Source organism: Hyalella azteca, unplaced genomic scaffold, assembly GCF_000764305.2.
Source record: "Hyalella azteca isolate HAZT.00-mixed unplaced genomic scaffold, Hazt_2.0.2 contig11506, whole genome shotgun sequence".
Taxonomy (NCBI): Eukaryota; Metazoa; Arthropoda; class Malacostraca; order Amphipoda; family Hyalellidae; genus Hyalella; species Hyalella azteca.
The window spans coordinates 53141-68917 of NW_025941501.1; the positions used below are offsets into that span (position 1 = coordinate 53141).

At 38.2% G+C, this 15777-nt stretch overlaps 1 protein-coding gene across 1 annotated transcript in view; it reads left to right on the forward strand.

The window, feature by feature from the left end:
• Positions 1-2061: 2061 nt before the first annotated feature.
• LOC108674774 overlaps positions 2062-15777 on the forward strand; it is a 47860-nt gene continuing 34144 nt past the window's right edge. The window contains exons 1-2 of the mRNA XM_018162745.2: positions 2062-2134; positions 8154-8924. Coding sequence (XP_018018234.1) covers positions 8174-8924 — 751 coding nt within the window. The 5' untranslated portion in view covers positions 2062-2134; positions 8154-8173. The remainder of the gene's footprint in view (positions 2135-8153; positions 8925-15777) is intronic.

Sequence of the window (15777 nt, forward strand, 5' to 3'; positions counted from 1 at the left end):
GATTAATCACTACAGATGTGATCGGCCGAAGGATTCATTTTTCAATTCATCATTTGATTGTAATTTTCACACTTGCTTTCGAATAAAGAAACTTCCAATTTTCAAGGCCTAATTACACAATTTCTAATCGTACATAGATGCAAGTCCATCATCCTGCGTAGTAGATATGAAAGCACGTGGATGATGCAAAATTTGAAAATGAAAATTACACGATATTCACATAGATAAGGAACTGGGAATCGGCATTTCAGATAGATAGTCGAAATGCTCAGTCGATGAATACGGAGCTGCTGATGGCACGGAGTTAAAGGAGTTGACTAATTGGTCAAAGCTTGATTGTCTAAACACGGCACTACTCGGAACTGCGCATAAAAGAGAACGCGGGATGAACGACCGAACCCAGGCATTGATTTTCCTTTCATTATCTGACAAAAGAAGTTTGCATTGCGCTTCAAAATCTGCACCGTTTGATTAAAGCTGAATTATCATGAGAGGCTTGTGAACGATAAGAAATTAAAAATTTCTCGTAGTCTTGGCCAAAATGAACCAAAATTTTAAAGGATTCCCTGCTATTTACTCCTGAAAAAAAGGTTGCAAAACAATGCAAAACATTACTAAAGAAATGCTGCCTTTACGATTTCTTAAATATTCCAGTATATATTCTTAGAATTGAGCACGTGAAAGCATTTATGCTTCGCTGCAGTCCATGCACGAGCGAAACCTATGGGAGAACTTCATTCGAATGCGAAATCTTTTCCGTGTTCCAGTTGCACCGGATCATCTGGCTTATCTCCGGATTGCTTTTCCGTTCATGCAGAAATCTGGAAGAATTACGTGGATGAGCGCTGCTGCGGAACGGGATGCATGGGCTATGAAATATAACTGCCTGGGCAGCGTCGGCTGCTGCAGCTATTGCATAGTGCTTGTTGCTTGATATAATATTACAATGGATATTTAAATTTTGATGTCATAATAGATTATATAATGATATTATAATGTAAGTATAATGGATATTTAAATTTCACTGATATTTAAATTTTGGAGAAACGACAAGGATGACTTATAAAGTGTTCTCAGAAAATAAACATTTAGCCAGTATATCTTAACAGAAGCCTTTTCTCATCGTAGAAGTCAGGATTGTTTTGAAAATGTCGGGCATGCATTGTCTGGCCTGAGCAAAACGACTGACCCTCAATCAGCCCGCCCGACTTGGGGCCAAGCAGCAATGAGACCTTAATCTGTTCAGGGGCAACTTGCGTAATTTAACTTTAGTCGTTAGCAAGCAAATCTTGGAATGAAGAGCGCATGTCAAGTGACGAGCGTGTACAGCGCGGCGCCGGCACAGCGTCGGCCTGTCGCCGGTGCAGAGCAGTTCTGCACGTCATTGGTGCAGAGCAAGGGAGGCTCTGATCTTCATAGTTGTTTTAAACTAAGATAATCGTGAACACGTATCACTGAGCGTGCACAGTACACGTATCGCTAACTGTGTACAGTACACGTATCACTGAGCGTGGACAAGTATTGCTGTTGCCACTCAGATATTTCGAGTTAAGCAGTAGAGAACGTGAGCCACATAAGACTTAATTGAAGAGTTGAATTTAGTTAAATCTTTGATTATTGCTTTAAACTCTCCATTTGGGGGCTAAAAAATAGTTTCTAATAGAAGGAGGATTGAAAATTTAAACGTTCGAATCAGCAATAATGTGAAACATTATTAACATAGGGAACTGTGGGGAGAAAGATAAATTTATTTTTTCATTGTCTGAATCAGCAACGTAATATTGTGTAATAATGCATGAGAATATGCGCTGCTGAAGCTCTGATGCAGAAGAATATTATTTTGACCCCTTAAAATGGAAGGACATGAAGGCAGAGGCCCTAAAATATAAAGATAAGATAGCCAAAAAAAGACATGAAGGCAAAGCGTTTGCGTGGGTTGAGGATTTTTAGGATGGGCACGAAATATCTCGAGCTTATCTCTTATGGCAAGGCAGGCGTCTCAGTACGGGCATCTCATCCAAGGTGGGCATCATCTGCTCAGTGTGATGCTGGCTGCCGTGAGAAGAAGTTGGGTGTCCAGGACTCGCTAGTGTCGCTCTCACTGCCAAGGCAGAACGGTGCGCGAGAATTGCAAGTACGTGAGCCGCTTACTGCAGCAAGCAAATTTATGCGATCTGAGTAGCGTTGCATTTCATTCAATACAGACGAGGTCTATAAAGTTATTGATATATGTAAGAGTCAGCTGGGAGTCAGACATGTCAGCGAAAGTCTACGGAATTAATGCAGAATATTCTATTTATTATTTACATAACTTTTTCGTATCTCCGTATGTTATGATTGGTAACAAGATATAGCTTGTGCATGTAGCAGTGAGCTATTTAAATCGAAATCAATAGACACCATTGGTCAAAAAGAACTTTTATCAATAATAGGTCTCATTTCCTTTGAAAATGAATATTATAGATAATAAATGATGACTAACAAAAAGGCTGCCACATTAGTTTTAAAAAGTAAAAATTTTATATCAGACGAGAGCTTTGTTTCGAACCCAGATTAGGAGAAGATTAGGATTATAACTACGACCTGTAGAAGCGCCATACAAGGAAAGCTGGCGACTTAATCACATCGAAGATAATGAGGTTGATACGAACAACAACATGGAAAATTAATTTGTAATTCTTCAATTCGAAGTATAAGATTAGTAGTTATTTTGTATCTATTCATTATACGATAATATTAATTTTATCGGAACCAATACAATACAAGGTTCCCAATAAAATATACCTTATACTGGGGTTTTAATGAATATCGAAATGACGTAACGTTGTGCTTCACATAGGTGCGTTCCACATTGGATAAGTGGTTGGACACAATCATGTCTTAAATATGATATATTCGAACGGTGCATGTGCGCCGGCATATACGAGCTTGTCGCTAATTTGATTGATTATATTTCAAGAATTAAGGGAAATGCGACCTAGCGTCCGTTGAGGTACACTTACGACCTATTCACTAGAATTAATTCAAACGACCTACCTCAAATGTAATTACCACTCTATTTTAGCGCACATGTAATGTTATAAGTAAATTTTTATTATCGGAACCAATACAATACAAGGTTCCCAATAAAATATACCTTATACTGGGGTTTTAATGAATATCGAAATGACGTAACGTTGTGCTTCACATAGGTGCGTTCCACATTGGATAAGTGGTTGGACACAATCATGTCTTAAATATGATATATTCGAACGGTGCATGTGCGCCGGCATATACGAGCTTGTCGCTAATTTGATTGATTATATTTCAAGAATTAAGGGAAATGCGACCTAGCGTCCGTTGAGGTACACTTACGACCTATTCACTAGAATTAATTCAAACGAATTAATTCAAACCTACCTCTAATGTAATTACCACTCTATTTTAGCGCACATGTAATGTTATAAGTAAATTTTTAAGGCACTCATACAAAGGCACTGATATTCATACAGACCACCTCTTGCGCACTGAGACATACACAAACACAAAGCGGCTGGAGGACGCCAAGCATCCTGGAACATTTGACATTTTAGTTTCATTAATTTTTCTGGAATAAATTAATGTTAACTCTACGAGGAAGCGTCCGTTGCATTATATTCATGGGAGTTTAGCGCAGTCTCTGTTAATGAGAAGGAGGCAGCAGGCATCTTAAGCTTGTACAAGATGATATTGCCTGTAGAACAAGACGCGATGTTTTTGCATGCTTTACCTTTTCCACAGAGACCAGAGACTGAATTAATTTTTTCAATGATTTTAATTTTACATCCAGATACAGTTTCAGAACATTTTCCTGGAAATGACCTCAGCGACACTGCTTATTTATTGTAATAGCTATCTTTACTTTACCAGATTTTTATTGACTAATTTAACTACAATTGTAGTCCGCTGGACTTAAGACGAGATAAAGGGCAGAGTAAAGCATAATAAATCTTAATTAAAGCAAAACCCAAATTAAGTAGAATCCATCCTAAAGAAAATGAATTTCCTATGTTTTTACGGCGTAAACTGTGAAGCTAATCATGACTGTTCAAAGCTTGATATGTCTCAAAACTCGAATCTCACCAGATCGTGAAGTAACTCAATACTAAAAACGCTGATGCGAATCGAGAAATTGAGGTGTAACTCGATCTGTTCTAAAACTTCGATGCTCATCGAGAGACCAAGGCGTAACACTGTCCTAAAACTTAGAAGCTCAAAGAGAATATCGAAGTTTAACTCTGTCCTAAAACTGCAATGTTCATTGAGTAATTATATAGAAGTTTAATTCTTTACTTCACGTGCGAAGCTCGTCGAACTGATCGAGGTGTAGCTCAATTCCGAAGTCGCAAATCGTATAAAGCGAGTCTACTGATTGTCGTCACATTTTTTAGCAAAGGACGAGATGAGACGCCCCAAAGTAGAGCAGCGAGAGTAATGGCAAACACTTGTAAACTTAAAGAGGTGGCGTCTGTCATCACTGAACTCAAAAAGCCTTAGAAATGACGGCCTTAACAAGCGCTACTTGCCATACATTCTCTCATTATACCGCCGCTTTGCGCGGACTATATTTTTAATTAGGGCCTGCGTTGCAGTTTTTGCTGCCATTAATTCTGTACGTGTGAACTCCAATACATTTAGTGACTTTTAAATTTGCCGCCCAGAATTATCATTATTGAAAACTCGATAGCGGCAAATAAGCTTCCATTGAAATCATGTTAAATTGTGGCGTAGTACATTGCTATGAATTGTTCCATCCTCAATGGAACTGTTTGTCTTTCAACTCTTGCGTAACATGAAATTCCAAGCAGAAATATTGAGTCGAATTAGTATGTCAATTCTACCGTCAATAACAATTGGTATGTCAATTCGACTTCATAAACTATTTTAATTCCAATTAGTATTATAGCTGATGACGTACGGTCAAATGTGTGACTTTTAATTTTTGCCTCATCCCACAAAATGGATCTGATTAAATATACCAGGAAACTATATATAATATTGACTTCTTCACAACTGAACGTCGACCAACTCCTCACATCGAGATCAGCCTGTTCATTTGCAGCAATTCATTCTCATGTCGAGTCTCTCCGCATCACCAACAAACAAACAAGAATTCTCAACAAAATCGATGGTGGATCTGCTGGAACCTCAAAATTCCGACAGAAAATATCGGAAAAACCAGAACGAGTTTGGAAGATTGACTTTTCTTTCGTGCTCTAGGGGCTGCTTCTTCAACTTCTTTCCGAGTGCCACGTTTGCAATGACCTTCGCTCTAACTTTTCAAAAGCGCCTAACAGAGAAGGAAAAATGAGAAGCAACTACAGTTGCACTTACACACTTAAAACATTTTTTTTCTCTTACACACTTAATGTAAAAACTGACGTAAATGTAGACTTCAATTCAATGCATTCAGCATATAAAACATAAATTTTTAATTTGAGCTATATAAACATATTTTAGTGAACGAATGAAGCTATTATATCACAAGCATTAGCTAGTATGGCATCAGTAATACATAGTATATCATTAGCTAGTAAATAATCATAATTGAGGGTACACTTACGGATCAGGATAATTGCACAGAACTAAAAGCGTCAAAATGACGATGTGTCTCGTTCAGCACTCATATATATTTTATTACTTCATACACAAGATTAAAACTTCATCATATCATGATCGTCATTTTAATTCCCATCATTAAATTCTTTTTTAACACTTTTAAACTTGTCAGTACCTGCCATGACACCTTCATGTCTTATTCACCGACATTCATCAAGAAAAACAGGACGGCACAAGCTTCGAGATGCAAATAACTGGAGCATCGGAGAGACTTATTTCTAAGCAAGAGATCATCACTGTTTGACTCGCGCTAATTGCTTTAGAATGTTTTTACTAATTTAGGCACATGTGTTGTGAGACATTTACGGACCCAAGCTTGTTCTCTGTACTGCACTGGAGCGCTCATATTTTGGAGAAGGTCGCACACTATAGCGCGCAGGAAGAAATTCTCGAAGGATCAGTCAATTTCCTTCGCTTTCCATCGGAAGAAATGCTTTCCATCGGTCAATTTTCTTTGCAAGTACTAAAGATATCTAATATCTTTAGCGAACCAAATGTCATGTTATTATAACTCATATATTATGTTTTTGAAGTTTTTAAAAAAGTCATCAATTGTTTACGCTAAGCTTGCAAATTAATCATAGATGTGAACTCAACTTTAACTTATAACCGGGCCGAAACTTACGTTTATCGAATAATTTTGTCGTCTATATTCTATTTGAATTTCTATATTCTATATATTCTATTTGACTTCAGCCACGTAATTATGACCTTTAAAATTTCTTTCTTCGGTTCGAAAAATCTACATGTACCATTATTGAAAAGATGCACAAAAAACTTCTCTCAAGAATCCGTATCATTAGCATCACAATAAAACAGACGTTCAACAATAGATAGATGGGCAGATAAATCTCTTTTTGCATCGTCTTATTGCAGTTCGTCAATTCCATTTGGTGCGCTCGTAAGGCATGGTAACCAAGTTATGGGAGCCATTAGAGGCTCAGGTGTTCTACCTGTTAACCCTGCGCAATTAACCATCAATTGTACGTAAAAGAAGTCCGAATGAGTGCAAGGTAACTGTGTGAGGAAACAGGTCTTCAACTCCTATTTAAAGAGGCCAGAAAGTGTGGGGGGGAGGTAACTGGGCAAGGAAACAACTGGTCTTAATTCAAATCATATTCAAAGTCTGAGTGTGGTGGTTGGTTACCATTCGTCGGGCTTTCAGTGGCGAGCTTCAATTCAACAACTTTCCGTCGGTTAGTCAGATTCTTGGAACATTCGCCGACAAAACAAAAATTAGAACAAAACTTCAGACACCTCGTGCAAATATTGCATTTTACGGAGGCGGGGGCAGCTGCGGCCTCAGCAGAGGCAGCTTCTTTCTCGTGAAGGAGATTTAAAATGTATTGAAAAGATGATCAGATACATCGACTGGGGCTGGTTACAAATGGGGGGCAGGCGATAATGTATTCGGGAATTCCACAGGAGTGAGCTCAAAATAGTGACCCAATATCCAATTTTCTTTTATATTTTTACAAACATTATAAATAGAAACTTTTTACTCTACAAAACAATGAAAAACATAGAGCTTCAAAATTATTATCCAAAATTTGAACCCCAAAATATGAAGTTATAGCGTAAAATATACCCAGAAATCGAAATTGAGATTATAAAAGATGAGTATTTTCTTGGGAAGAAAATTATTATTATTTATTTTTCTTGCTAGGTTAAGTAGGTGCTGTTGACTAAACCGCCATCGAAAAAATTATGAAATTTGAATTCCTTGATAGAAACGCTTACATGGCCATCAAAATTACTCATAAATATCGGGATGACTTAATAAAAAGTAGACCGTCTCCCCAACGGAGCTCAGAGCGCCTAATCGGCGGAGCGGCTTCAGCGGAGCGCGCCGTAAATCGCGCGGCATTTGCACGGAGCCTCGGCCACGCAGCCTATGAAATAACCCTGACCCTTGCAGCCGGGTGGGTCGAGCAGAAGTTGTGGTCTGCAGCATGTGGGGTCGGGCAGCAGTTGCTCTACGTCATCACAAAGCGCTTTAGAAGTCACCATCCATGAGTCACATCTCTACAAAGCCTCCTTTCTGCCACCGGAAACACACCAAATCGTTCTAAAGCCTTTGCGCTTCTTGTCCGCCTCCAAAATCACCTCGCGACGTCTATTAACGCTCAGGGACGAGGGTTACTAAAACTTTAGCAACTTTTAATAAGTCCACCGAAATTATACCTCTCTAATACAATGACAAGAAATTTTATCTTCTGAGCAATTTGTGCACGTTTGAAATTTTTGCAAAGTCCTTTTTAAAGCCTATAGAAAAGCACATTGGGACCTTTAATCAGTCAGAAATAATAAACTTATAGTTAGAGACTTGCGTCCAATTTGGAGAATAATTTTGTGTGTCAGGCTCTATAATTGTCGTAAGTTTAAGAGGTTTTTAGCAATTGCGACGGCAGAATTAAATTTGCAAACATGCATGCTGAAAACATGAAACTAAATATTGCATTAGAGTTTTTAAAATTAATTCTCTCGTAATTCAAGGCTCACTCTTTTCTTTTCAGATCCGCATCTCAGGAGCACCATGGCGAAAAAGTTCTCAGCATCTTTGGTCCCGTTGTTATTTTATACAATATTTTCTCCCACTACTGCAATCTTGGCCTCAGTCATCACGACGACCACTAACCGACAGCTTCATCACTCAGTAGCGGAAAATATCAAGACGTTCGATCCCTACACCGACGTCAAAAACATCGCAGGAGCTGAGCCCGATGCAATTAACGTCACAAATCTCACAGCTCCTAACAAAAGCGCAAATAGATCCCCTTTCGATCAGTATTACTTCAGGTACAATTCCAAAGACGGTCCAGATGACCGCGGAATGAACGAGGATTATCATGGACGTTCTTCGCAAAACTCTTATCTTCATCCAGCTGACGTTGATAATCAACACGGGAAGCGTCAAAACTTTGATCAATATTGGCGTCGTAAAGATCATCTCGTAAATAAAAATAATAATCGTCACAATCATCGCCAGCATCGAGATCACTACTACAGAGATCGCCTGAATGAGGGACAGCATCACGGGAACGTGTCACTCAGCTTCTATAAGAAACCAGCAAAGAAGAACACACGTGTTCCGCTATATGATGATCCTCAAGATCGTCTCGAGAGAGACCAGCCAAATCTGTCCAGAAAAAGCTTGCAATTTACGCGCAAAGAAAAGGCGATAACCCAATCGCAAGAAAATCCCCGAGATATATTATTAGACGACGAACCTGACGAGAGAAACCGCCTGGATTTACTGGAATTTGCAGAGAAGAAATATGAGGAAGGTGAGTAGTGATTAATTATTTTCCATAGCTAAATCGTTTATTGAGGTCACCTTATGTTGATTTCCTGTCAGTATAGGTTAACTTAACCTCCATCGTTAAGGAACAGACTCTTCTGAAAATTAAGATACTCAAATTTAACATTTATAATATAAATTTAACATTATACTGAACTGAGCAAAATATCACTTGAAAGACTGTTTCCCGACAAATGTAACAGATATGTGACGGCAATTCCGTTCATATCTGCCTCTGTCAACAAAGAAGTGAGTTACAGGCAGAAAATTAGGATAGTTCTCTTTCTCTTCAATTCAATGTTGGGAAAATTATCAATTGATATTTCGAAGACACTTTTCATTCTTTATGAGTAGAAAATTTTATTGTAAGGACTCATTTTTATGCAGTGTTCAGACTCAATTAAGTGAATGTGACCAAACAGCAGGTGAGATAGGGATAATTCATATTTGTTTCCTTAATGTAAGGTTATGGTGGCGAAGTAAGAGAGAACATAAACTAGGATTATAATAAACTTCATCTACCATCTTGCTAGTAGACTGCATTGTAAGTTTAAATGTACCAAATTGACATGTGACAATGAAGGATAATTGCACAGAACTACATGGTTCAAGTCGCGGTGTTTTCTTAATATCGAAATGAGTCGGGTTATTAAAATAAATTCTGTGAACGCATCGGTGAGGCTTGCTGGTGCCTGCGCAGCACTGTAGCATGAGTGCCGGCAGAAATAACAAAACTGCTGGGCAATATACAAAACCATGGAAATATGAAGATTGCTACCCTATCAAAATTTTGAGTAGGTGACGACCCTGAATTTGGAACCGCCTAGGACTCGGACCGAACGTTAATCAGCTTCTCTATATATGTCCGCTTTTTGGTCTACATTCCGGAGGATAATTCATATTTGTTTCCTTAATGTAAGGTTATGGTGGCGAAGTAAGAGAGAACATAAACTAGGATTATAATAAACTTCATCTACCATCTTGATACTAGACTGCATTGTAAGGTTAAATGTACCCAACTGACATGTGACAATGAAGGATTTTTGAAAGCATCGGTGAGGCATGCTGGTGCCTGCGCAGCACTGTAGCATGAGTGCCGGCAGATATAACGAAGCCGCTGGGCAATATACAAAACCATGAAAATATCATGAAGATTGCTACCCTATCAAAATTTTGAGTAGGTGACGACCCTGAATTTGGAACCGCCTAGGACTCGGACCGCACGTTAATCAGCTTCTCTATATATATGTCCGCTTTTTGGTCTACATTCCGGTCCCCGAATCAGGCAGCTACTAGAGCCTGGTGAGGGGACTGAGGGGATTCTGCCAACTCTTGCCCTACTCTCAGGAGACTATAAAGTCGGCAAGGAGGTTCTGACTAGTCGCTGATTGCGACCAAGTGGCCAACTGACCCAGAATAACTCTAACGCAAACATAGCAACTCTGGGGCGGAGGCTGAAACATACCCCAAATTTTGCTAGGGTAGTAAGGCTCGAAATTTCCTCAAAAAATTGTGAAAAAACACAGACCTAAAAATTACAATATTTACATAGAATTTACGATCAAAACGCCATGCATATATTCGGAATTTAAGTCATAATGTGTCTTGTACATTTCTATTTGTAAGGTTCTACATAATTAGTTGTCAATACCTAAACGCTTATCATTACTGAGAGTTTAATTTAGCTTAAGAATCCGTTCATAATTTGTTATCAAACCTTTCACTGATTACATACGTAACTATACTGCATTCATTTACGTACTTATTTAAATAGTTAAAGCAAATTTGACACCTCCAATACGGCAATACCCACACACACATAAAAAGTAATTCATTAAAGATAATCATCATCAAGTTTCGTCCGATAGATGCCTTTAATAAAGCAGAATGCAGTGGGTTTCCTAATTCTCCTATAAAGGAAGACCAATTTCTCTCAGCCAATCAGCTCACGCATCTCAAACAGAAAGAAAGCCCCAAATTAATTAAGAGGTCAGGGCGCCACGAGCTTCAAGGCAGACCAATTTACTTAAGTTTCCGCAGACCACTTTCCATGCCCAGACCACTTTTTGGTGGCAAGTTTAAACAACAGTTGCAGGGGAAAGGTAATTAGCCGCTGCCCCCAATTATCTTCGCCCCCATTGAAATTTACGCGAAAAATTTCTATTGTCTAGAAGTCAGCGTTATCCTAATCCGCGCTGTACACATTACCTGTCGATACAAGAGAACTGTTTATACTATCGAAGCTTGAGAATAATATAGCAGGCGAGCGTTTAATTACAAACAGGCAATCGTTGCAGCCACATTAAGCACTAACTTCAATTAAGAAATGGCAAACAATTCGTGATAATAAATTTATTGCTGAAAAATAGTGAATGGTGCTGCTGATAATGAAGTTATTTCTTTCAGAGAAAGATTTTAGGTAAAAAAATTACCACCAGTTCCTCTATTTTCATCCAGAAAATATGTAAAAATTATGTTCAAATTCGAATCATAATATTCATAGTGGATTGATGAAGTACTTAGATTTTTAATTTAAGTTCAATTGGTCGCCTCAGTCCGGTGTTACTAATGGTCAATATGGAAATAGTTTAAAATACTTTTTATAGCAATTGAAAATATTTCTTGCTTCAAAGGTTAAGGACAACGTCAGTACATCTTCGAATCAACATTAAACAACAAAATAGTTGGTGTTGTTTATTTATGTACACTAGTTCCTCTTCTTAAGTTTAGGGATAGTTTCACTTTAAATTGATCTAGTGGCTATGAATCTCTTTTCTCGAAAATAATCATCATAATCGTCCATTTATTTTAGTTCTCACACGAATAATTTTTTGCTCTAATGTTAACTAAAGAAACTGTTGAAATTTTATCAGTCGGAATAATATATAATGTATATAAAATAATTTGTTTCCACTTATTGCATTTGGCAGAGAATTTATTTCAAATAAATACATGCAGAGAATGTATTTCCACGGCCTCACCGTGGAAAAAGTGGGAAAATTCTTATTTTTACAGAGTGCCTGTTTATTAGAAGCAGCCGCCGGGACTGTGATTTCAGAGTCCTAGAAAACACCGAGATGTTTTCCAGATCCTGCTACATTTTTTCCAGAGCAAAGACGAAGAATATAAAAGGCTATGTTCTTGACGCACCTAAATTGAGAAGCTGAGATCCACGCTACGTTGGTGCGTCTATATAAGACCTGCATGACACTCGGAAACTCATTCTGCTCTTTGTTTCACGCTGCGATTTTGTCACATTTTTTCCAGTGCTGGCGCTCTGTCAGTGTTTGTCCTTTTTTGCGTGGTTCACGAACGGAGCCGGGGACTCGATTGTTCGTATTGTCAGTGAACGGAACTGAAAAACATTCCAAGTGGAGCGCCGTCTCATGTCTAAATAGGAGACACTTTTTGTACATTTTTCGCTTTGTGTGAGTTTTTTTGTAATTTTTGTTGATTTTGTGTTGTTTGTAATCGACCTTTCCTCGTAGTAATAGCAGTCAAATGAAACGAACGGATTGTTATTTTAAAATAACTCAAATTACAACTCTTAACTTAACATAATTCATTGGTTAATAATATTTGCATTTTAAAAAAATTGAGACGAGCAGAATCGCTATGAAATCAGGTATTACTATATCAATTATAATAATTACAATCCAATTTTACTGCTTGCAATGTTAAATGTCGATCCTGCACATCGTAAACATGTTCGGTTGGTTTCATGAGCGCCTCACTTGTATGTTGAACTAGTATGATGAGGATCTCAATTATTAAATGCATAATCTTTACACATATAAATTACATTTAAAGTGCGAGATGCGACCTCTTGCCAACGTCTTAGCTGCAGCACCGTATTTATTTCTGCTAAAGATACAATTTATTATAACAGGAGCGGCATTAATATTCATTACAGTTCCAGAACCCAATGGCAGGAATGTTTGGGGTAACAAAACAAAGTTTGATCCCTGCAGACAGTGTGGCTGGTGAAACTTTCTAGGACGCTTTCCCAGAGCGAGGAATCATCAGGTCGTAATGGCAAGTGTTGGGCAGTGTGCACGTCTGCTGGTTTTCATGGAATTTATGCCAAAAATAAATTACCACGATGCATCATTCGGAGGGAGAAATTTTTATTAAACTATATACGAGAGCTGGAGTTAGGTTGGGTTGATTTTGCACGCATGTTGGATGGTGATCGTGGATGTTGCTCATGATGGATGGCCTGCTTGTGTTCGCATTTAAGCATGTACATGCACATGATTCAGGCGCGTTGTATGCATGCAGCTCATGTTTATAAGTAAGAAGTAGCAGATTACGAGTATCACTGCTAGTAAATAACTCAGTCTCGAGTCTCCGAATGAGTTATTCTGTTTGTTTCCATAGAAACTTAGTCAATTGAGATGTTTTTCTTACATTCATTGATGGAAGTAGGCATATTTTTTCATTTCATTATTCCACCGTTAATAAGGAGATGATGGCGTAATAGATTTATTAATAATACCAACGATTATATGAATTTGAGCTGTGCGGTCCGTCCATGTGAACTTAATGACAACCTAAATTCCAGAAATGGCCTCGCTTCCATTCCAATTTGTAATATTTACTGGAATATTTTCGACTTTAATCTTCATCTGAACTCTACCACCCGACTCTTCTAATTGGAAAGGCTCTTAATACATCAGTAGCCAGCAATCAATGTCCACCTGAAGATCACTTTCCATTTGGGATCCATAAATAGCCCGACTCTCTAGAGCACGCAACCGAAACCAGCCTGATAGCTTCGAAATGGCCTCTTGACTATTAACTATGGTGTTAATGGCGTCTCACACGGTACAATAACACTGAAGGTTTGCAGTGACCGTTCCTCGAATCCCAATCAAAGGCTTAACAGTCCTGTTCGACATGCCAATACCTGTGAACATGCACTATGAGGATAAGGTAAATAGATATCGTTATTGGCAACACACGTCGCTTGGGCTTCTCGGTCTTATTTTATGCGTTCCGGTGCATGAGCGGAACGAAGTGCAAGCGGGTGATGTAATCCGGTCGAACACGACCACATTCTGCGCTTTTTGAGCAGAAACTGGATGAATTGTTAAGAGGATGCCAATTTTATGCAGGACATTTTAAATACAAACAAAAAGTAAATTTACTCTGCTTCTTTAATGAGGTTGCGGATATCACCAAAATAATTTGAAGAAATTCTTCTTGGCTGTATATGAAGACGCGTAATTTTCCTGTTGTGATGTAGCAAAGGAATGGTTATTACGCAAAATAACACCAAGGGAGCACAGAACCTAGGATAATAAATGAGCTTCTAATAAGATGAAGTTAGATTACACAAAACTGCAGCTAATAATTGCCCTACGTTCTGCGATCAGAATCAAATTCCATGTTTTCATGGTAATAAAAGTTCAAGCTTATGAAGATCCATGCTTCTGTATGAGGAAGCATTACGAGGCTAAAATATTCAGATTTATTATCTCAATGCAAAAGGCATCGTGATGCATTACTTGATTAGCATAGAGACAATTTTAATATCGGATTTTACAGAGCCTAATATTTCGACGAGTCAAGTGTCAAAAGAGAGAACAAGAATTTGCACTTCAATCAAAACTTGCTGTGTCCTCGGGTGGTGTGAATTCGGTCTTTCGTCACCGACATGAAGTTGAGCAAAAATCATTTTAAGCAAGCCAAATGAAGGTTATTATCCGCATTTTTTAGTTTTTAGTTTATAGTAAAAGAAAAATTTTTTATATGTAATTGTACTTTTTAGTTTGTTGTTATTGACCGATTTTTATGGTGAATTTTCAAATTACCATCGTAATTTGCAAATCCCATCAATATAATAATTTCTTCTAATATTCTTCACATGTAAAATTTCTGCGGTCATCATAATTTGTCTTTCGGCTTTCTACCTATTCCATATCAGCCTATTAGTTTTCCACATTTGCTCTCCAGCCCAACAAAATACTTGCAAATGTGTGCGCCGCTTGCAAAGAACTCCAAACACCCAGTAATGCATGTGATTTGCTCCAAACACGGCCTGGCATTGCCTGTTCACTCACACAAATCCTCCAGAGGCTTCGACGAAGGCTGCAGGGCTTACGCCAGCCGGACAGCTTCAAAATATTGTCGTTTCCGCAATCCAAGAGCGTCTCTCACGCCATCAGCTTCTAATGTGGTCGTCCGGAAGGAATATAAGGGCTGTGATGCCTCATCCTTTTGAAGATGAGCAAGAATTCAGCGGAATATGACAGTAAGTGTTCTCAGCGTTGTTTACGAGCTGTTCATTCGCAGTGAATAAATCTCGACGAGACTGTAAAAGAACGTATAGACTTCAATATAGCGTGCCGCCAAATGTAATTGCGCTGCGTGAGTGTTCGTCTGAAGTTTCGACTGGCGATGGCAAAGCTCAGGCTTTTCCGGAGTATCTCGAGTCCGCAGAATTATGGAGCTACGTTTAGAAGAACTGCTACAAGAAGGTCGGATAATTTGTCCGTAGTATTAGATAGTATTGAGTATCAGTGAGAACATTAGTATTAATCAGTATTAGTTTGTCGCCAGGGACTTTTCAGACAGTAGTATCATCGATACTGTAATATCAATGACTCGTGATAACATAAAATCTTTATCTTGCTTTTCTAAATGGCGACTATCGTTTAAGTTTCTGACGTATTAGGGCACTTCTTCTGTCTATTAATTGATATTGAACTAATGATCTTGATATTTAATGTTATACTTCAGAGCTTCATTATTTGCCTTATTATTAACGTAAGGTTTAACTTGTCGAAATAGGAATGGGAGTTTATTTTCATTCCTGTTCGAACTATTGGAGCATT